Genomic DNA, 22,552 nt, shown 5'->3' on the forward strand with positions numbered 1-22,552 from the left:
AAAGTCTTTTTGCTTTAATCTGATTTGCATTCCTAAATTTTATTGTCTCTTAGAGAAGATTGATGCTATTTCCACCATGGCTAGCCAGTTTGCAAAATCTTTAGATCTGAAAGCAAGTGTTGAGGCTCAAAGCGTTGGGTCCCTGGTTTATTCTCTCCTAGAAGGCCCTGGGCTCATTGTGCAAACTCATTTCATCTCTCTCCAGCAACCTGCTTTGCACTCTAGAAATCCCTGGGAAGAACGATGCCGGGATTCCTTCTGATGCGACCTTTGCCCTCCTCTAATGCCTCCTGGACAATGTATGTCATAACTAAGACAGGCTGATGAGATGATTTTTCCCAGGACAAGAAGGTGCACTGCAGCTTCCATCACCAGACAGAGGATCAGCTAGAATAACTGAGCACGTCTGTTCAATGGGCCTCTTATTTCAAGTTGACCTTAGTAAGTACCCCGTGACATAGACAATCCAATGCACACATGGTTCAGAATGCCACATATTGGGAGAGGGACTTCTTGGCCCCTAAGGACACCCAGTAGGTAACACAGCATGCCACCTTGCTCAAGTCTCCCCAAGGTGCTACTGATTTGGGAAGGAATTCTTAGCATATGATGCTCAGTCCTTCCTCCTGCCCTTCCCTCTGGAATCAACCTGCAGAAAGCGGATGCTCTGTTCTGCAATTGGCCACCCAATAAAGGATCTACCTGGTGGGTTGAGACCTGTGGTTTTCTAGGGTGCTGGTAGCTGTGTGGGCGAGTCTGCCTACTTCTTGAGTTGTTATTAGGACATCCATTGTTGCTGCATATATAAACCACATGCTCCTATTCAGCTTTTTCCAGTAATTAAGCTGCTAGTTTTTTATTCTTCATCTGCTTGCTTCCTTTGTATTTCTCAGTTGGTTCAGGTATTGGGTGGGGAAGAATGGTGTTGTTTATTAATTCCTTCAAGCTGCGACGCTGTGTGCCAAGACACAGGGAACTACATTAATCAAGACGGAGTTCCTTCCCAGTGTGAGTGGACAATCTAGCAACTATGAAGATAGAGAAATTACGAATTCACCTGGGTCACATATTGCCAAACTGGGCAATTCCAACTCTTTCCCCCTTCATCCACCAGCACAAGCTGGGATTCCACCTCTGGATGAGCCATCACACAGGACTACTCCTGGCCCTAACTGCATGTGATGAAGCTAATGGCGTGGGCAGTATTGCAAAATGTGTTCTGTGTGTGTCTGAATGGGAGAGAATAGACAATGAGATGAGAGAAGACGAGACGGAAGCTAGCTGGAACTATTTCAAGCTGATTCTGGTGCTGAACTCGTTTTAACTTGCCAAGCAGTGGAGTACATTATCACATCTGCCCGCTCCTTTTCCCGTAAGTTAGTAAGCTTCCTTTGAGCGTGTGTTAAGTGACAGGTACATTTCTCATGCTTTGTCTTTGGGTTCAAGGTTTCTTCAGTAGACTGTGCTGGCGTGCTTGGTGAAACATCTGTTTTAGATCAACTGCTCACTCTCTGAACTCCATACACAACTTCGCTTTTCCTGACTGTCCCTTTTCTAGATGTCACTCCATTGATCTGGAATGGATTTCTCCCAATCCCTGCCTTTTGTAACCCTTTCCATACCTCCAAGCCCATCTGCCTTGGTCACCTTAGTGGTGTGAGATTTTGCTCTATGTATGAAGGACCCTTTCTTTACTTAAATGTTTCCTTAATAAGCTACCTGCTGAATTTCATTTTCTTCTTGAAGTTTCTCTAGTGGGGCCCCCGAATTGGTCTTTCATAGTTCTGTCATGTAGGAGTCTAGTAGAAAATGATTTCACAGACACAGCAGTGATCTCTTACACTTCTCACAAGACACACATATGGATATCTATTTGATTCATTTGTTCAAGTATTTTGTTTCAGCTCAAGTTATATACTCTGGGAGGGATGTTATTTTGCATCTTCTAAGATACCTATTTAACAACTGGGGTTCAATTAATGGCAGAAGAGAATGAACAAATCCCCTCCCCCCCTGCCAAATTCTGGAAGACGTGTCAAAGAAATCTACTATGAACCTTAAATGCTCTATCCTAAAACTTCATATGCATTTTGCATCCTTCTCTGTAGTATATTCACATTTATTTTAACATAAAAGCGTGATGCTTTTTGTGAAATGCTTACACTGAGTGACCATAGTGCTCTGAAAAGATGTGCAATAATGAACTGCCGAGTCTATGTATTTCTGATACGCTCCTGCTCACCCCTGTTCCATATTCCAGTTTGAGAAGCATGGCTAATAGATGTTTAATGAATACTTACTGGATGAATACATGATATCCAAATCTGGTAACACGAAAGAAATTCTTGTATTTAGGTAACTCCTTCCAGAAATTTATATATCGGGTCACAGTCTTCCGAGGGAGCTAACTTGAAGCATGGTATGTTTGATCCGTATCTCTTTCAAGTCAGACCAGTTAGTGCATGGATGCCATCATTTTTTATGTTCTATAATTACCCTCACTTTGTAGGTGGGAAAATGGAGGCTTAGGCATGTAAACGAGCACCACATTAGTCTATGTGTAAATAGACTGTAACAGCCATGGCTCCAAGGGCCCGCAGGTCTGCTCCCTCCCATGAGGGACTGTGGCATTTTCCACGCTGGGCTGTGATTATCTGAGCACTTTGGCTCCACCACTGGACCATGAGCTCCTCCCTTGCTGGGACTCTGTCTTGATGCCCTCTGTGCACTCATGGATCATGACAGCCCCACCCACACAGAGGGCTCCCAGGAAATGTTAAAATGAAGTAAGAATGTATAAATAGAAGAAAATGCTGAATGCTTCTTGATTTTCCAAGCCTGTCTTCTAAGTAAGTCTTTTTTGTAACCTGTGTTTCCATAGTGTTCTTGAATATAAGTCTAAATGAAAGAAAACCTGATGCTTATATTATAATATGAACTCAGTATTTCTCGAGACTTTCTAGTTCTATTTTTACTGTATCGAAAACGTTCACTCAAGCAGATCTTCTTTACTTTGGCCAACATGATTGATTTCCTTTTCACTCTTTGAGAAGCCCTCTTGGCCCATGCCACAGTAATTGTTTCTGTTGGTCTCTGAGAACAGGTACTTCCTGCTCTGTTGTTGCAGGAACACAACCTGCCTTATCTCCTGTGGGGATGATGGTTATCATCTTGATCACTACTCTTACAGGACTCTGAGTAGAAACTGGCTCCAGGTAGATATAACAAGAATCACTTGCTAACTATTTGAAATGCACAGATTGAAATTCTACAACTTACACTAGTTCTTTTTTTTTTTAAGATTTTATTTATTTATTTGTCAGAGAAAGAGAGGGAAAGAGACAGAGAGCGGAAGGCAGAGGCAGAAGCAGATTCCCCGCTGAGCAAGGAGCCCGAGGCGGGACTTGATCCCAGGACCCTGGGACCATGACCAGAGCCGTAGGCAGATGCTTAACCAACTGAGCCACCCAGGCATGCCACACTAGTTTTTTTTTTTTTTAAGATTTTATTTATTTATTTGATAGAGAGTGTGAGGGGGGAGGGGCAGAGGAAGAGTAGAAAGAACCTGAAGCAGACTCTGCACTGAGCGCCGAGCAGGGCTCGATCTCACGACCCTGAGATCATGACTTGAGCTGAAACCAAGGGTCAGATTCTCAACCAACTGAGCCACCCAGGCGCCCCTATACTAGTTTTTAAAAGCAGATTTATTGAGATTTAGTTCACATACCATAAAATCCCCCTATTTAAAGTATATAAGTCCATGGCTTTTGGGGGATTCACAGAGTTGTGCAACCACCAACCCCCCTCCAATTCTGGAGCATTTCTCATCACCCCAAAAAGAAACTTTGTATCTTTTAACCATCACTCCCTAACCCCCACACCTGCCCCAACCATGTGCACAATGAGATAGCTCTGTTGCAATTATAAGAAGCTACTTTGTTTGAATATGAGCTGGTCAGGATTATTGTGTTTTCAAGTGACAGAAACCTGAATCAGACTGGCTTGGGCAAAAGGGAGGATTTATTGTCTAACAGGATCCATGGATGCATTGAACAAGCAAACTTTGGGCAGGGCAAACATGCAGCTGGATCTTAGAAACAAATGGAAAGAGGGACTTGAATACTGCCAAGACTTTTCCTCTCTGCTCTTCTTTTCATGTTGTCATTTGTCCCACTGCAAACCGTTTTCCTCCACGTGGTGGGAAACATGCAGCATTTCCCTGCCTTCCATTGCATGACATCCCCCACCAAGGAGGCTAAAAAGCCATCAACACGGACAAAGTTCCACTGGAACACAACAGGCCAATCTTCAAAAATCCTTATTGATTTGTGGGGTGGGTTTGCTTCTGGGGTATATGGCGATTTTGTACTTTGAACTGGGTATAATCTATAAAACAGAAGTGTGGGTCGGTGAGACCCAACATCTGGGATACAAATTAAAGCTATAAAAGTAATAAAAATTAAGATGCATGTTTACTTCACACCATGTGCTTAAACTAATAACAGTCATGATGCAGAGGTACAGGTACAATAAAATCTGTGAGAGGTACCATAAAGGTAAGGTAAAAAACACGAATAAAATAAGGAAGGACTGTCAGTGCAATCGTATGATGGAGTTCATAGGAGAGGTAAGTGGAAGTAGTGTGTGCAACTTTTAGGAAACGTCCTTCTCTTTTCTTATTCTTGTTGGTTTGAATGAGGATATGAAGTCTGGCGCTGAAGCAGTTATCCTGAGTCATGAGGTGGAATCTGCCTGTTGAGGATGATGAGCAACAAGATAGAAAGAGCCTGGGTTCCTGATGACTGTAGAGCTGTCCTATCAACCCAGGATTACTGATGCCAACATTTACGTGAGATGGACAACACCTCAACTTGTTGACGTCACTGTTACTTTGGAGTTTGTATCATATTTGGTCAAAGCTTGGGATGAATAATTGCCATGACATGTTTTCTATTCTAATAATTTCTCAATCTCAATGGATCGTACTAGCAGGGTGGATAACAACATTTGCAGATAAAACCTCAAAAAACCCACTTGCTTCCTATGTACTCTTTCTCAGGAAGCCGCTGGAGTCCACCAATGAAGAGGAAGACATGGGATCCTGGAAAGAGGGAGCCCAACACAGAAGAGAGGTGAGAGCAGTTTCTCAAATGGCGCTGATGGGAAGCTTCAGGACAAGAGCTCTGGAGCCAGCCTGGAGAGCAGCCTGTCCAGACTGGAGCAGAAGAGTGGAGGGCACCACCAGGAGAGGTGATTCCAGAGGAAGAAGGGAATGGGTAGAAGGCCTCATGGGTTTGACTATCATGAGGTTTTACAACTCTGGGGGCCAGTTTGGGAATGAATTTGTGGTTATCACAGGTAAGTAAATGAAAAAAAAATCAATCATAAAGAGAACACAAAAACTATATGAGAAATAAAATAGAATTGCAGTGTTCTGCATGATGCGGCAGTGACAGAATCTTAACACAATAAACACACTACTGATTTATAAAAAATTTGCGAAATTGTCACAACTATATTGGATAAAAGAAGGCAAGAAGTATGTGTGTGTGTTTATGTGTGTAGGGAGAAGAGATTAAACCCCCATGTTCTACAATAAAAAAATCAACAACGATGTCTAATTTTTTAAAAAAATCAACACATAAAAATATGGAAGTAAATACCAAAAAAACAGCTAAGGGGGGGATGCCTGGGTGTCTCGGTTGGGGGACCGGCTATTGGTTTCAGCTCAGATCATAATCTCAGGGTCCTGGGATTGGGCCGTGCCAGCCCTGCCTGAGCCTCCATGCTCAGTGGGGACTCGGCCTGAGGATTCCTTCTCTCTCTCTCTCTCTCTCTCTCTCTCCCTCTGCCCCTCTCCCTACTCGTGCACGCGCGCTCTGTCTAAAATAAATGGGTGGATCTTAAAAAGAAAACAAAACAACTAAGGAGTTGAAACTGGTTACCCCTGAGGAATGGGGATCAAGGGCAGGGAGGGGTGAGCCAGGGGAAAGATGTTTTGTCATTACTATGTGACTTTTAAAACCATGTATTCTATTCCTTTGATCAGAATAAAGATTGAATTAATGAAATAAAATGAAACTATTTGACTATATAATCCCTAAACTCTTTGGAGAGGTTGGATTGCATGCAAGAACATTAGGAAAAAAATAAGAAGGGAAGACATTATCAGGGAGAATTAGTCTGCAAAAGAAAATCCTAGTTTAAAATAATTTATGTAGAGGTACCTGGGTCGCTCATCCGTTAAGTGTCTGCTTTCAGCTCAGGTCATGATCTCAGGGTCCTGGGATCGAGCCCCGCATCAGGCTCCCTGCTTATCGGGGAACCTGCTTCTCCTCCTCCCTCTGACCTTCCTCCCCACTTGTGTCCTCTCTGTCCCAAATAAATAAATAAAATCTTAAAAAAAATAAAATGATTTATGTAGTTTTCTCTTTGTTTTCTATCAATAAGAAAAAAATTCATTCATTCATTCATTCATTCATCAGCAAATATCTATTGAGGGCCTGGCATCTCACTGTTCATACTGAGTGCCAGGCCTACAAGGATGAACATGGCATAGTGCCCACCGCCACAGAGTGTACCCTTTAACCTTGGTGCTGCTTACTCTGTTCACTACAAAGTAACTATAGCATCGCTGTTTTTCTCAGAGCCTACTCCAGGTCAATCATTTTTCATATGGTGATGCAAATCCTCACAGTGACTCCACAAAGGAGGCTTTACAGGAGAGGAACCTGATGCTCAGAAAGGGTAACTCACTTGCCCAATTGCATCGGAAGGCTGGAGTCAAGATTTGAATCTAGGAGAGCTTGGTTTGACAATGCCTCTCCTTCCATGACCTTCCTTGACATTCTTGGGGTGGTGGGTGAGTATAACAGCTGTTACACACCAGGCGTTGGGCTAAGGGCTTCGCATGCCTTACACTCATTTGCTTTGGCCTATATCTAAGGAGGTGCTGAAAATGCCAGTCACTTGCTCCCCTGGGCTTTCTTGCAGTAAGAGCACACGGTCTAATCTCCATCACTCAGACTTTGACCCAGGAGCCGGTGAGGCCAGAGCATCTTCTCTGGGGGCAGGGACGTATGCCCCTCAAATCTCCAAGTGAACCTGCTGTGAGGAGCATATTTAACAGCATAAATGCATCCACTGCCCGCATTCATTCCATGCTTCTGCTCTAACCTGGCAGCTCCGTTCAATGGAGGGGGAAAGTGATGCACAGGAGCCGGGCTAGTCCTCCCGAGGCCGGATCCTCCGGTAGCCTCCCATTCTGTCCAGCTGAGACTTTCGCAGAGGTCACCACAGTCTGGGGCTCCCCCCTCCTGTCCTCCCTTCTCCCCGCTCTCTTTTGCAGGAGCATTGGACCCACATCACCCTCTGAAGGCTCTCCTCGCCTTCTCGGGCTCCCTCCCCTTTTGTTTTTCAGGGGTATTCCCCTCATAGATACCTTTCAATTTTAATTCTGTCCTGGTGTCTGCTCCCTTAGGGACCTTAGCTGACACACTGTCGCTGGAGGTGTTGGCAGATATGGCAGCCGAAAAGGCGAGGTCTGGGGGGCAGTGGTGGCTCCCATGCTGGTGGTGGGAGCAGGGGAGTTGAGTTCCCAGCGCGGACATGGCGAGCTAACTGTGGCATCCGGTGCTCAACGCAGCAGAGATTTTCTCCATGGATCAGGAATACAGCTTGGCTTCTGACCCTTGCTCCCAGAAGTTTAGCTATGGGCTAGTCCACGGGTGAGCTGGGATTTGAATACGGATGGGTTCATCTCTGAAGCCCCACTCTTAAGGGTTGTATTATGGTCTCCATTTTTCCAGTTCAAAAGAATGTGGTGCTTTTAGTGGTAACCTTAGTTGAAAACCTGACAGAAGACTCTGGCAATTGAGGAGACTGGATCCCTGCCTGTACTGATTTCCCTAGAGAGCATTTACTGAGCAAATATTCCTGAGAGGCAGCATAACAATGCTTAGAGGACAAACTAGTTCAAGCATCACACTCACATTTTTGTAACCTGATTATTCCTCTTTCTCTCCTTCTTATGCCTAGAAGGGCACAGGATGAGCACTCAAGGGCATCCCCTTAATTTTTATACTCCCTTAACCTCTGGGGAAAAAACTGGATAGGGGCATATCGGTTAGGGCAAGGCTAGTTCCGTACTGAATAAACCCCGGCATTTCAGTGGCTTAATCATATTCACCAGTTCAAGGTTGGTGTTCCCAGTCAACAGGCTAGCTTTCCTCTTTGTAATGAGTCAAGGTCTTCGGCTCCCTTCCTCCCGTGGCTCAGCCTTTCCCTAGGGTCTCATCATAAGCAGAAGAGGAGAAAAGGGGAGAGAGGCAGCACGTTCCATCCTCCTTGTCTGGCAGTGACACATCCCTTGGTCACATTCCACTGATGAGAACTAGTTACCTAAGACCCCATGGAGATGCCAGAGAGCTGAGAAGTGCAGCCTCTGGCTGGCAGCTCCTCTCTAGCAACAGCTCTGTTCTCTGGACAGCAGAGGACAGACAGGAATGCTTGGGCAGATAGTTAACCTTCTCCACCATCGGGAGCTTCCATTTTGTTTCCATTCAAGGAAAGCAACTTAGTTGCCCAAAGTGGAGAGAGGCAGGCAAAGAGTATTCTTTTGTTTCTTCAGAGGCACAAGCTGAAGTCCGCTGATCTCAAGCAAAATCCAGTGCCTTGAAGACTTTGGCTAAAACAAAGCCAAGATCATCAGTTTCTTAGAGATCATTACTTTTTTCATTTTGTTAGAGACGTGTAACCTCTCTCTTTTGAATGAACTGAATGGGGGGGGTGTTCATGTTTTCTAGGTAGGGAGTCTGTTTATTGAATATTACCATAAACAAAGCAACCTAAATATCCATCAAAAGGGGAAGGGTTAAGTAAATTATATATAACCATGCTATGAAATAACATAAAGCCATTAAAAGTCACGTTTCAGAAAATTCCTGATGGACATGAGAAAATATTCTTAATGTATTAGGCAAAAAAGAAGCAAATAATCAAAGATAATTAAATAACTACTAATCAATTCCTAATTAAAATGAAAAGGACTAACAACTGTAAATTCTCCCTCTGTATATACATATAATATAATGGACTGTGTGTGTGTGTATACATATATATATAATAGACGTAATGAATTGTAATAGATTGCATTATTGTTCAAAACACTCCCTGCTTCTTTTGTATACACTTTGCCCCACTGAATCAGCTTGACCACTCTATTTGCCGAGTGTGATGTAGTCTTCGATGAGACCCACAGGTAGAGGCTGCTGCTTCAGCCTGAGTCCCAGATTCATGGGGATGAAGAACCGTGGCAGCTGCCCCGCCATGGACATGTGATGTGAGTGAGTAATAAACATCTGTCATTGTAAAACACGGACTTAGCTTATACTAAAGAGGCCCGGATGCTCTAAAAAAAAATGGGCATACTTGAGAGCTTGAAGAGACACGAAGGAGAGTTTCTTCTTGTTTTGCCTCTTCAAAGAAAATCATTTCTGTTTTTTGTTAGACCAGAGGATCTTTATTATTCCATAAAAAGTATTATCTCCTTGTAGAGATTCTTGTCTTCTGATAAAAATAGTCTCAATATGTTCTGACTGACCTTGACGTGTTCAGCCTCCAAGAAACAGGGAAGGAGGAAAGGAGCAGTGGGTAATGCCATAATGGGCTTCATTCATTTCCATGCAAAATAAGAATGCAAATGGCATTTGGAGGTCAAAGAAGAGATACCGACAAAAATGAAAAGACCGTGGCCTTTGAAATTAGATTAAAACCAGGCAGACTGTAAATACAAAAACTGAGGTAGCAGCAGTGAATTACGTATAATGGATGCATTCACAGAGCAGATCAAGCTGAATGACGCTGATAGTTATATAGTAACTTATATTCTGTATGTCATGAGTAAAAGTTATACAGTAACAATAGTTAAATAGCAACGAGATTAAATGGAGAGCAAGGTAATTAAAAGTTCATCTAAATGGGCGCCTGGGTGGCTCAGATGGTTAAGCGTCTGCCTTCGGCTCGGGTCATGATCCCAGGGTCCTGGGATTGGGTCCCGCGTCGGGCTCCCTGCTCCTCGGGAGCCTGCTTCTCCCTCTGCCTCTCTCTCTCTCTCTGTCTCTCATGAATAAATAAATAAAATCTTAAAAAAAAAATAAACATTCTGTTGGACTTACGATATTTGGGAATGAAATTAAAAGCAACTTCATAATTAACCTGTTGTAGGAACAATAATTCAAACCACATAAGAACTTAGGTACTTACAAGCTACATAAGAAGGGGTCGGGAATCATGATAGATGTTCCCACAATGTGCCACAGAGGGACAACATGGTAAATCAGAAAAATTATTGCAAACACAACCAAATTATTATTATCCCTTTGTAGAAGCGGAATGGGAAAGAAAAACCCTAATGAAATTCTCCCTGGCATATTGATGCCATTCTTTTCTCCACAGTTGGAAGAAAGTCAGAATGAATTAGAGAATGCCTAGAGAAGGCAATTAAAATAAGCTCAGAATGGAGAGGTTATTGACGTAATGGCCAAACAAGTACTTACCTACAATATGCTTAGCATAAGGTCAAATATTATGAAGAGATATACAAATAATAATGCAAGTTAAATACCATAGGCGATATGCTGAGTGCCTTAGTACTTAATCTATTTAAACCCCAAAACAACTATGTATAAAGTAGGTGTTTATAGCAGAAACAGCTGCTCACCACAACCTGATTTCTTTCCTTTCTGGGCTCACAGCTACACTGCATTTTTCCAGACTCCCTTGAAGGTAGCAGTGATCAAATGGTTAAAGAGAAAAAAAAAATTACTAAGACTAAAAACTGAGCTTTCAGTTTTTCAGTAGAAGAGAAAACACAATGCATCCTTAATAGAAGCAAAGTTCGCCCTACAACTTAGCTTTGAAAGGGACAAACTTTACAGAGCACCTACATGGCACTCACAGCACTAAATACGATGTTTTTCATATGGGAGCAAGAAAAATTAATGTATGTGGGCAAAGAGGAAGGAAAAAGCAGTGTCTGATGTTTATATTCACTGAAGCCCTTCACATGTTGAAGGATGGCTGATAGAAAAAAGACTGGAACAGAACCAAAACGTTTTTATAAAACATAACTAGAACGTATTGCATTTTTAAAGCTGTCTTCTTGAGATATAATTCACACACCTATAATTCACCTGTATACCATGTGTAAGGCAATAGTTTTAGTATATTCATAGTTGTGCAACCACGGCCACAATCTAATTTTAGAACACTTCATCCCCTCCTTGAAAGAAACTGTATGGGGGCGCCTGGGTGGCTCAGATGGTTAAGCGTCTGCTTTAGGCTCAGGTCATGATCCTGGAGTCCTGGGATCGAGTCCCACATCGGGCTCCCTGCCCCTTGGGAGCCTGCTTCTCCCTCTGCCTCTCTCTCTCTCTGCCTCTCTCTCTCTCTGTCTCTCATGAATAAATAAATAAAAAAAATCTAAAAAAAAAGGACAAAAGAAAAACTGTATGCCCATTTGAATATTCCCTTTCCCTTGCCACTTGTCCCCCAGCCCTAAGCAACTAATTTACTCTTGGTCACTACAAATTTGCCAGTTTGGAAAGTTTCATTTAAATGTAATTGTACAATATGTGATTTATGTTGTGATTGGCTTCTTTTACATAGCGTAATGTGTTCTTTTTTTACATTTTTTAAAGACTTTATGTATTCATTTGAGAGAGAGAGAGAGAGAGGGAGCACAAGCAGGGGGAGAGGCAGAGGGAGAGGGGGAAGCAGACTCCCCGCTGAGCAGGGAACCTGATGCCGGGCTCAATCCCAGGACCCTGAGATCATGACCTGAGCCGAAGGCAGATGCTTAACTATCTGAGCCACCCAGGCGCCCCTAACATAATGTTTTTCAAGCTTCATCCATGGTGTAGCATATATAAGTACTTCATTCCTTTTTGATTGCTGAATAATATTCCAGTGTATGGATATACCACCTCTTGTTTATCCAACCATTATTTGTTGCACATTTGGGCTGTTCCCACTTTTTGGCTATTATAAATATGGTTCTATGAACATGTGTGTACAAATTCTGCATGTTTTCATTTCCCTTGGGTATACATACTTATACTTACCCAGGAGATTGTTAGGTCATATGGTACTTTATGTTTAATCATTTGAGGAATTACCAGACTATTTTCCAAAGTAGCTATACCATTTTACATTCCCACCAGCAATGTAGAAGGGTTCCACTTTCTCCAAATCTTTGCCAACACTTGTGATTGTCTGATTTGTTGATTATAACCATCTTAGTGAGTGTGAAGTGGTATCTCATTGTGGTTTTGATTTGCATTTCCCTAATGAAATTATTTGAATATTCTTTGCCTGTGCTTATTGGCTACTTGTATATGTTCTTTGGAGAAAGGTCTATCAAATCTCTTGTTCATCTTTAAATTGGGTTGTTATTGTTGACTCAAATTTTTTAATGTATGCTCTGGATAACAGTTCCTTACCAGACGTACAATTTGAAAATACTGTCTCACAATATGTGCATTGTTTTTTCACCTTCTTGATAGTGTCCTTTAAAGCACAGAGCTTTTAATTTTGCTGAGGCCCAGTTTATCTCTTGTCTTTTTTTACTTGGGCTTTGGGTATCATTTCTTTTTTTTTTTTTTTTAAAGACTTTATTGATTTATTTGACAGAGAGAGACACAGCAGAGACGGAACACAAGCAGGGGGAGTGGGAGAGGGAGAAGCAGGCTCCCCACTGAGCAGAGAGCCTGATGCGGGGCTCGATCCCAGTACTGTGGGATCATGACCTGACCGGAAGGCAGATGCTTAACGACTGAGCCACCCAGGCGCCCCTTTGGGTGTCATTTCTAAGAATTCACTGCCCAACTGAAGACCCTGAAGATTTACTCCTATGTTTTCTTCTCAGAGTTTTATAGTTTTATGTCTTACAGTTAGGTCTTTGATCCATTTAGAATTAAATGGCATATTGCATATTGTGTGGAATAGGGGTCCTACTTTATTCTTTTTCAGGTGGGTATCCAGTTGTTCTAGAACCGTTTGTTGAAGACCATCGTTTTCCCCCAGGAAACTGTCTTGGCAAACTTGTTGAAAGTCATCTGATCCCAATGGAGAGGATTTATTTCAGGACTCTCAGTTCTGTTCCACTGATCTATATGCTATCCTTGCGACAGAGTACTAGTAATTACCTGAGTGGTTTGTAACTCTTTGTTCCAAACTGCTATGGACTTATAGCAACAATTGCTCTGAAGCGATTCTTATACTTTTAGGCAACTCTTCATTGTTTCATTTCAGAACAACTTTCCAGAAGTGATAAACGATAAAGTCTTCTAAGGAGTTAAAGCAAATTAATATAAATCGCTTTGGGAAGGTTCAAAAATTTTTTTCAATACATTCTGGGGTGTGGTAATATTTGAGCGAGAAACAACCGGCCTAGTTCACTGGCTCCATTGTTAATTAGAACGTCTCTCCCTTTCTCCTTAGGGATGGGCACTCTCAAACATCATTATTCATGAAGTTGAGGAGGGCAGAGTTTCCTCGCACATCAGCGGTTTTCTCTCCCCTGAGCAAGGGTTGCGACGTCTCTAAAAGCCACAGAAGATCCTGGAGCCTCTAGAATGTTTGGACCACCCTCCCCGAGCGCAATTTGTTTACCACCAAGCCGAGAAGGAGTAGCGCAGCCTGGGGAGCCGCCCGCCTCCCGAGCGTCGCCCAGGCCTTAAGAAAGCCGAGGTGCTGTTGGCTCCTGTTCGCCCAGAGCGCGGGCGCCCGTCCTGCAGGCCCCCTCCCTTCCACCCTTCCCCTCGTTAGCTCACCCCCGTGGGCCTCGTTTAAACCCGGCACGCCCGGCCCGACGCTACGCCGGTTCCCGCCCTCCCGGGCGTCTGCAGCGCTCCTTCCCCGGGCTGCTCTGCGGCCGGGCCGGGCGCCCCGGGTTTTGCCCGACGTAGGGGTCCGAGGCCCCCGTGAGCCCGCCGGGAGCAGTCGCGGGGCCGGCGCCGGAGCGCGCAGCTGGCACGCGCCCGGGCAGGCTGGGCTGGGCGTGGGGAGCGGAGGCGGATGCGCGGCGGCCCCACCCTCGCCCGGGCTCGGCTGGGCGCGCTGGCCGCGGGCTGGTGGGTGGCGGCCGGCTCGGCGAGGGGACGTGCGCGCGGACCCAGCTCCCGAGGACGCAGCGGTGGGCGCGGGGCGGGCGCGTGCTGCTGGCTGAAGAAGCGCGGCTCCACGTCGCGGCCATGCCCTGGCTGTGGCGAGAGATCCTCCTGGAGAGCCTGCTGGGTAAGCCGAGGCCGCCCTGGGCGCTCGGTCGGGGCGGCCCGCTCCCCCGCGCCTGTCTGGAGCCACGGCGCTGGGCCGGGGGGCTGGGCTCGGGAAGGAGGGAGCGCGCTCCGCGCCCCAAATAGAGAAGTCCCCTGGGAAGTTTTGCTACCGAAGTCAAAAAGAGACGAGACCCAGATTGGGGATGGGAAGCCGAGGATTCGGGGCGGAGTGGGAGGGAGACAGTGCCTCCGAGCTCCCACGCCACCCTGGGATTGCGCCCAGTTCTCCACGTGGAGGCCTTGAAGTGGCGCTGCGGTACAGCCCCCCAGACCTTTAAATTTAGATTAATAAACTTCAGTGCTGGACCTTACCTTTCTGAAGGAAAGGGGCCGCCGTGTCCCCCCGCGGCCTGAGGTGGGCACACCTCACCCTTGGGCATTTGACGAAGAGCGTCGAACTCAAGTCCTGTGTGTGCACTTAACAGCTTTGCCAAAAGTCCCAAGAACAATTATTGGCGTAATTCTGTCGGACTTGTGTGATTAAAATCAGAATTCCCAGCCAAGGGCGCCTGGGTGGCTCAGTTGGTTAAGCGACTGCCTTCGGCTCAGGTCATGATCCTGGAGTCCCGGGATCGAGTCCCACATCGGGCTCCCTGCTCAGCGGGGAGTCTGCTTCTCCCTCTGACCCTCTTCCCTCTCGTGCTTTCTATCTCTCATTCTCTCTCTCTCTGAAATAAATAAATAAAATTAAAAAAAAAATTCCCAGCCAAACGTTTGGGAGAATGCTATCACCTCTCTGTTCATTATGAAACATTAATTGGGCTTGGGAGGGGCACCTGCCTAAAAACTTGATTTTCTGGGAGCTGCTCATATTCAGAAGCCCCCCCCCCCCCGCCCCGCTTTTGCCCTGGCTCCAAATGTATCTCATAAGTACAGCAGTGTAACGTGAATTACGTTCAGTAAGTACCCAGGGTGCTAGGTACTCTGAGTACTTGATCTCATTTAATCCTAACAACCCTGTGAGGTGGCTAAAAGAGCTATTTTGCTGATTAAGAAAGGAAGGCTGAGAAGTACGAGGGGAGAAAGTTAACTACATGTGACGAAGATAGATGGCTGCATTTGGAACCAGACTGCCCGGGTTTAGGTTCACTCTGCCATGTGCTACGGTTTTGACCTTAGGCAATAACTTTCTGAATCACAGAAGTTTTCTTTGCTTTTACATTTGTAAGAGGGGAGTAAAAAGTGTCCATTTCATAGGACATGAGTTGGATGAGGAAACAAGAGAGATGATCTCTGTAAATACTTAGCACAGATGTTGACACATAGTAAGTGCCCATTAGTTAATTATCATTAATGTAGAAGATGATGCAGTCAGTAGTTGGCAGAGGTGAGCCTGACTTCAGATCTAGGTTTTTCACTTACCCCATACTGTCTCCTAAGGTTAGGTTTAAAAAAGTCTACTTACAAGAAAATGATTGTTGCCTAACTAACCTGCCTTTGGGTGCCGTCTGGAGTGGGAGGAAGGGAGTCCTGCTGCTTGTCTCCCCCCACCCCTTTTTTTCTTTGCTTTTTTTTTCTCATAATCTCTTCATCCAACATGGGGCTTGAACCCACGACCAGAGATCAAGAGCCGCATGCTCATCCAACTGAGCCAGCCAGGCGCCCCTGTTTGTTCTTCTTTTTGATTTTCATGATAACTGCTCTTTATAGAGGGGTTGACTTAGGTAAAGACATTTTATCAATTAGGGTCCTGACAGAACATCAAATTCAACCCAGATGGTCCAGGTAAAGAGGTTTTAAGAAAGGGACAACCTGTGGGAGTGTGAACAAGGTTAAAGGAGTAAACAAGGGGTGTCAAGCGACTCACCACAGCAGGACCCATTCTCATCCTTGGACATTCCCTTTCTGATGGGTTAGAGGGGAGGAATTCTGTAGTGGAACCCTGTTAAGGTCAGAATGGTGAAGCAGGGTGGGTCGGCCAGAGCAGTTATGGGGGCGGGGTGCAGGGCTACTGCGGGGAAACAAGGACACCTTTACACTTGCCCTTTAAACATTTTTTTTTCTCTTTAAAACATTTTTCCCCCTAGGGTATGTTTCTTGGTCTCTCTGCCATGGCCTGGGACCGATGATCTATTACTTTCCCCTGCAAACTCTAGAACTCACTGGGCTTGAAGGCTTTGGCATAGCGTTTCTTTCTCCAATATTCCTAGTATTTACTCCTTTCTGGAAATTGGCTAACGAGAAGTGGATGCTCATTCTGTTGCGGATAACTACTGTGGGTAAGATTTAAAAGTGCTTCTTTAAGGTTTTTCTTTTTGTCAAAAATCAAGTGAAAATATGTAGACTGTTCTTTGAATGCTAAATGATTAAATGAAACAAGATTTCTCTTTCTCTTATGACTACCTTAAAGAGTTTTAGTGGAATTGGAAGGCTACACCAAGAGGCCATGCCTCTAACAGTTCTAACTTTTCTGTCAGATTGGAAAAGCCTAAGGATCACTGAAATGAAGAGGGAGAACAGGTCACCTCTTGAACATTTTGTCTTCTTTTCCCAACTACGACACAAAAGTCAGAAATCATTAAAAATTGTTGAATGCTACTGCATGAAAATAGAAAAATTGTGCATGATGAACGGGATAGTAAAGCAAAGTCAAACAACAAATTAGGAAAGATACGTGCAGCTCTTTTAGCCAAAGGGCTAGTTTCACTAACATAGGGTTTCTACAAGTCAGTAATAAAAAGGGCCAACAACTCAATAGATAACAGAGCAAAGAATATGATTGGTTTATTGGAAAGGAAGTATAATCGGTTCTTAAAAATACTAAAATGTGTAGAATACAAGGAACACCTCCCTCCCCATACACATACATTTGTATGTAGCTTCACGTACTATGATTGCTGCTTCAGAAAACAGTTTGGCAGTTCCTCGAAATGTTAAACAGAGTTATCATATGACCTAACAACTCCACTTCTTAGTATATACCCAAGAAAAATGAAAACATTGGTTCACAATGCTTATGGCATTGTGATCCTGTAACCATCGAACACAAATGGTTATGGCAAAATTATTCTTAATAGCCAAAGAATGGAAGCAACCCAAATGCCCATCGCTGATGAATGGATGAACAAAATGTACTATATCAGCGCAGTGGACTGTTAATCAGCCATAAAAAGGAATGAGGTACTAATACATGCTACAGTATGGATAAGCCTTGAAAACCTTATGCTAAGTGAAAGAAGCCAGTCACAGAAGGCTACATGTTATATGATTCCATTATACGAAATGCTCAGAATGGGAAAAATCCAGACACACAGGAGGATTAGTGATTGCCCGGGGCTGGGGTGGTGGGGAGGAGGAAGAAGGAGGGTCTGATAATGGGTATGGGCTTCTTTTTGGGGTGGTGAAGATATTCTGGAATTAGTGGTGATAGGTGCGGAACTTTGTGAGGATATTAGAAGACACTGAATTGTACGCTTCAACGTAGTGGATTTTGTGTTACGAATGACATCACAAAAATTTTTTAAAAGATTTATGCACACGATTACATATTAACTTGATCTACCTGAGTATAAAGATGGTATAAGGCACAACAGTTACCAAATGCAGATCATGAGGTCCCGATGCACGATTGCCAGAAACGCTTAGCTCCCCTTTACTTGTTTGTAGGCGGCATAGCTTCCTTCCTGGCTCCAAATGCCAGGGTTCGGCTGGTGGTCCTTGCCCTTGGTGTGTCTTCCTCGCTGATCCTGCAAGCCGTGACATGGTGGGCAGGAAGTGGCTTGCAAAGGTATGGTATCTTCTGTCTATGGACAGAGGTTTGTATCTTATGCCTGTAGACAAACAAGTGTGATCACTTTCCAAGCGGGAGGTTGGGACCAGGAATTCCAAGTGATAGTACTTACTTTGCATACAGCTTGTAGAAGTCTCATTTTTTTTTTCTTTTTCACGAGATCAGAATGGGAATGCTTGCCATCAGTCTCCATCATGTTTTGAGAATTAAGGAATTATAACAAGTTGCCTAGGTAATGGACTATATAAAGACTCAGGCGTATTCCTTACTGCAAATTACCAACAGGACTGTTTCATATACTCATTCTCTGAATTATGACATTCACTATGAACATAGCACACAGAAACCACATAAAAAGTTGTTAAATATATTTTTGTATTTACAGGTACCTCAGAATCTGGGGATTCATTTTCGGACAGATTCTTCTTCTTGTTCTCCGCATCTGGTACACTTCACTAAACCCAGTCTGGAGCTATCAGATGTCCAACAGAGTGATACTGACATTAAGTACCATAGCCACACTTGATCGCATTTATACAGGTAAGTGTACGCTCAGTTTTGTTTTGTTTTTTTAAGAATTTGCTCTCTTGCGTAGTTTACTTTTCTTACCTGAATGCAACACATCTTGAAAAGATAAAAAGTCTTTCTGCGCTATTTCTCCATTTCAATGTTCTGTCCCTCTGAAATAGTAACTGCCATAGCCAGTGGAGTATTATCTAAGCAGAAGGCACCTTTTCCTTGCCAGAACAGACGGTGAAAATTTCTGGCTCTTATCGGTGTGGAGTGGGAGGGTAAAACAGGCCTCAGACTCCCAGCCGGCTTTCAGCTCTGTTCTGTCTTTCTCCCTTTTCCCTCCGGACGGAGCTTTCCAGGATGAGACCCTTCATTTCTCTTCCTCCATACTGACCCCAGTATATCTCTAACACTCTGAGAAGTTAGTTGTCAGCAAGGGCTGGGAGAACTATCTGGGTTCTTTGTAATTTTTTTTTTTTTTTTGTGGGCATCCGAAGATACATTTTTTTAAAGATTTATTTATTTGAAAAAGAAAGTGAGCGAGTGAGCAGGGGGAGGGGCAGAGGGAGAGGGAGACAAGCAGACTCCCCCTGAGCAGGGAGCCCAACACAGGGCTCGATCCCAGGATCCCGAGATCACGACCTGAGCCGAAATGGAGAGTCAGACGCCCAACCGACTGAGCCACCCAGACACCCCGGGAGTCTGAAGATACTTAAGCTTCAAGTCTGAAACTTGAAAAGAAAGGAAATCTTGCATATTTACACCACCTTTCAAGTCACCTGTCTCTCTCTGGAGCTGACTTTCTCAGAGACATAGACATCCCCAACTTGGATGTTTGGTCCATATGCTAACTTGAGATCCTTCTCAAAAGAAGGGAGAAGTGTTACTAGATTCTGGTTAACTTACACCTGGCTTTTTGTGTAAGTCTCAGTGAGTCACTATTCTTTTGTCAATACAAGGAGAAATCTCACAGATTAATGGAAGTTTAGAGGGTTTTGGCTCACCATGAACAAAGTGCTTGTGTAATCCCCCTTTGGCCCCAACTTTTGCATGAAACGGGGGCAGTGAGAGTAAGGGAGCATCAGGCGAGCAGATTGGTCAAGTGACATTAATATTAGTTAGAACATTTAGAATGCAGTCTGGCGCCCTAATACATGCTTTATGTTTTATAAAACACTAACATCTAAAGGTGGCAACTCAGGCAGCAAATTTCACAGGTACAGCCTGATAAAGATCTGCACGTCAGGGTATCGTTTACATTTCCTGACTTGAGTTTTCTTCTTTCTCGCCTGTTTTAAATTTATGTGACCCAGTTGTTGGTCTCTTCCTGTTTTTGCCCTGTGCCTCATTTACGAAACTCCAGACTCCTCACCTGTTTGCCCGGAATATCAGATCATACCAGGCATTTCTGTAGTTTTATCAAAGATTTGCTGGGTCCTGGGGGAGGGGTCCCGCGCCATAGGACACAGCAGTGATTCTTGGCAAATTTAGTTTAGGTCTCTCCTTTCGTAAAGTCTGCTTAGTCTCCAGGTCCTGGCCTCCTGCATCTTCACCACTCTCCCCATCATCCCTGTGGCTCCCAGCTCTGCTCTCCTTCTGACCCCTTTAGTAGCAGAAGGGCTTTCTTCCTCCTTGTGAAATCTAGCTGCCAGCCCCACAGGCAGACCCTAAGGCTTTCTTCTACCCTGTGGAGAGCTTCACAGTATCATGAGGCATCTGCCCAACAGGCTGTCTGTTCCTACAAAGAAATTCTCCTGCCAGCATTTTGTCCAGTTCTTACGTTTTTCTATGTGAAGTCATTGATGCAATGAAATGAGACGTCTTGGTGAAAGAGTCCCATGAAGTATGGTGTAGTTAGGCACAGAGGCACGGGAGCCAGTCTGCCTAAGCTCTATTTACCAGTATGATCTTGGACAAGTGGCTTGTTCTCTCTGGGTCTCAGTTTTCTAATCTGTAAAATGGGACTAGTAATAGAGTTTACCTCATGAAGTTGTTGGGAGGATGGAATGAGTTTGTATCAAAGGCTGGGAACAGGACCTGACCCTCAGTAACTGCTCAGTCAGTGTACTGCTGTTCCTCTGGGTGCTCAGTGGGTTAGATGAGAGCCCTGTTCTGGGGGGGGATGCGGCCTGGTATTCCCTGAACATATCAGTCCCCTTTTCTCTCCATAATTTTGCTCATAACTGTTAACTTCACGTAACTATTAACTTCACAGTAAATAACTTGCTGCATTTCTTTTTTTTTTTTTTTTTAAGATTTTATTTATTTGAGAGAGAGAGCAAGAGTAGTATGGAGAGGCAGAGGGAGAGGGAGAAGCATGCTCCCCGCTGAGCAGGGAGTCTGACACAGGGCTTGATCTCAGGACCCCGGGATCATGATCTGAGCCCAAGGCAGACGCTTAACCAACTGAGCCACCCAGGCGCGCTCCCCTTGATGCATTTTCACTTATGAAATTCCCAAATGATTTGTTCTCTCTAAACCATTCCTGATCTAGCCTGTCTGAAATCGTCTCTCCCACCAACTAGCTTCTCAGCCTGTTCTGCTTTGTATTGTAGTTTCATGTCTCACCTTCCCTTCTGAAATAAGCTCCCTGAAGCCAGGTGCCATTTCTTAGCTTGCTAAAGGTCTGTGAAAGGTAGAGGGTAAATTTTCATGTAACTGACTCTTTTCCATTTTTTTTTTTTTTTTTTTTATCCTAGATGGTGACTGCAATAAACCAGAGGGAAGAAAGCCTGGAGAGGCAGCCAAGGGCATGGCCTCCAGACCTGCCTGGTGGTTGGCAGGGGCTGCCTTTGGCAGTCTTGTGTTCCTCACCCATTGGATTTTTGGAGAGGTCTCGCTTGTTTCCAGATGGGCAGTGAGTGGGCACCCCCATCCAGGGCCAGATCCTAACCCATTTGGGTGAGTTTCGGTTTGGAAGCAATCAAGAAATTGGCTAGTATAGTTGAAGGAAGAAATACTTCTTTCGTTGAGCAGCTAGATCTGTGCCAGCCAGATAGTTCCTATTCCACTTTCCCGACCTAGCATGACATTATTGCGTACTGTGGGTGTTTGCCCCCGTGCTGAAGGGTTGCTAAAAAGCAGGTGATGGAAGGCTGAGGGATATGCATGGCTGAGTAAGAGGTTCTGGGAGCTCCTGCTTGGGCACTCTGAGGAATCCCCGCCTGGAGGAGCGTTCTCCGGGGCAGGGGAGACATGGCGTTCCCTGCCCATTTCCTCCAGACCCCTCATTTGGCATTTGGTGGGATGAGACCCCAGTGCCCTGATTGAGAGACCAGGCTGGCAGTCTGGGCGTCGGTCTGTATTCTCTGAGAGGGAGGGAAGCCCAGGGAGATCTTTGCATCCTCTGGTACTTGCTCCAACCATGGGGCACCTGGGGAGTCCGCAATCTTGAGTTTAAGTGTGGGTTTGTGTACTTGGTCCTCATTAACCCTTTCTCTAATTTTTGGGATACCTGTTTTCTCCTGTGTTCAGGCCCAGCCTTTCATGTAAAAAGATCGGAGGAACCTTTAAAACATCTACCTCAGATAACTATTTCAGCTCAGGCCATGATCTCAGGGTCCCGGGATGGACAGCTTGCACGGGGCTCCGAGCTCAGTGCAGAGTCGGCTTGTCCCTCTCCCTCCCCCTCTGTTCCTCCCCATGCTCCCAAGCTGCACTCTTTTTCTCAAATAAATAAATAAAATCTTTAAAAATAAAATAAAATGTCACATGGCCAATATAGATTCTAATTTAATAGTCTGAGAAAACTGTCATTGTGTTTTATCTTGACCATGAAAGATTGAAGATAATCATTTATCTCAAGTCTGAGCTGCTATTACTTACATCTTCTGAATGGATATTATGTTGGTTTTCAACGGGCTTTCATGATCTCAGTGGGTTTTTTCACCCTCATATTATCCCTTGGAGGTACCTAGAGGTAGGAGATGTATTTCCCTTTTATATTTGGGGCAGTGAAATATTAATGACGGCA

General features: G+C 44.5%; 1 protein-coding gene across 1 annotated transcript in view; it reads left to right on the forward strand.

Annotated features, from left to right (window-relative positions):
- The first annotated feature begins 14,151 nt into the window (after positions 1-14,151).
- Positions 14,152-22,552, forward strand: part of CWH43 (cell wall biogenesis 43 C-terminal homolog) — a 49,872-nt gene continuing 41,471 nt past the window's right edge. The window contains exons 1-5 of the mRNA XM_027598691.1: positions 14,152-14,295; positions 16,364-16,555; positions 17,943-18,063; positions 18,452-18,606; positions 21,279-21,480. Of these exons, the coding sequence (XP_027454492.1) occupies positions 14,253-14,295; positions 16,364-16,555; positions 17,943-18,063; positions 18,452-18,606; positions 21,279-21,480 (713 nt within the window). The 5' untranslated portion in view covers positions 14,152-14,252. The remainder of the gene's footprint in view (positions 14,296-16,363; positions 16,556-17,942; positions 18,064-18,451; positions 18,607-21,278; positions 21,481-22,552) is intronic.

Source organism: Zalophus californianus, chromosome 2, assembly GCF_009762305.2.
Source record: "Zalophus californianus isolate mZalCal1 chromosome 2, mZalCal1.pri.v2, whole genome shotgun sequence".
Lineage (NCBI taxonomy): Eukaryota > Metazoa > Chordata > Mammalia > Carnivora > Otariidae > Zalophus > Zalophus californianus.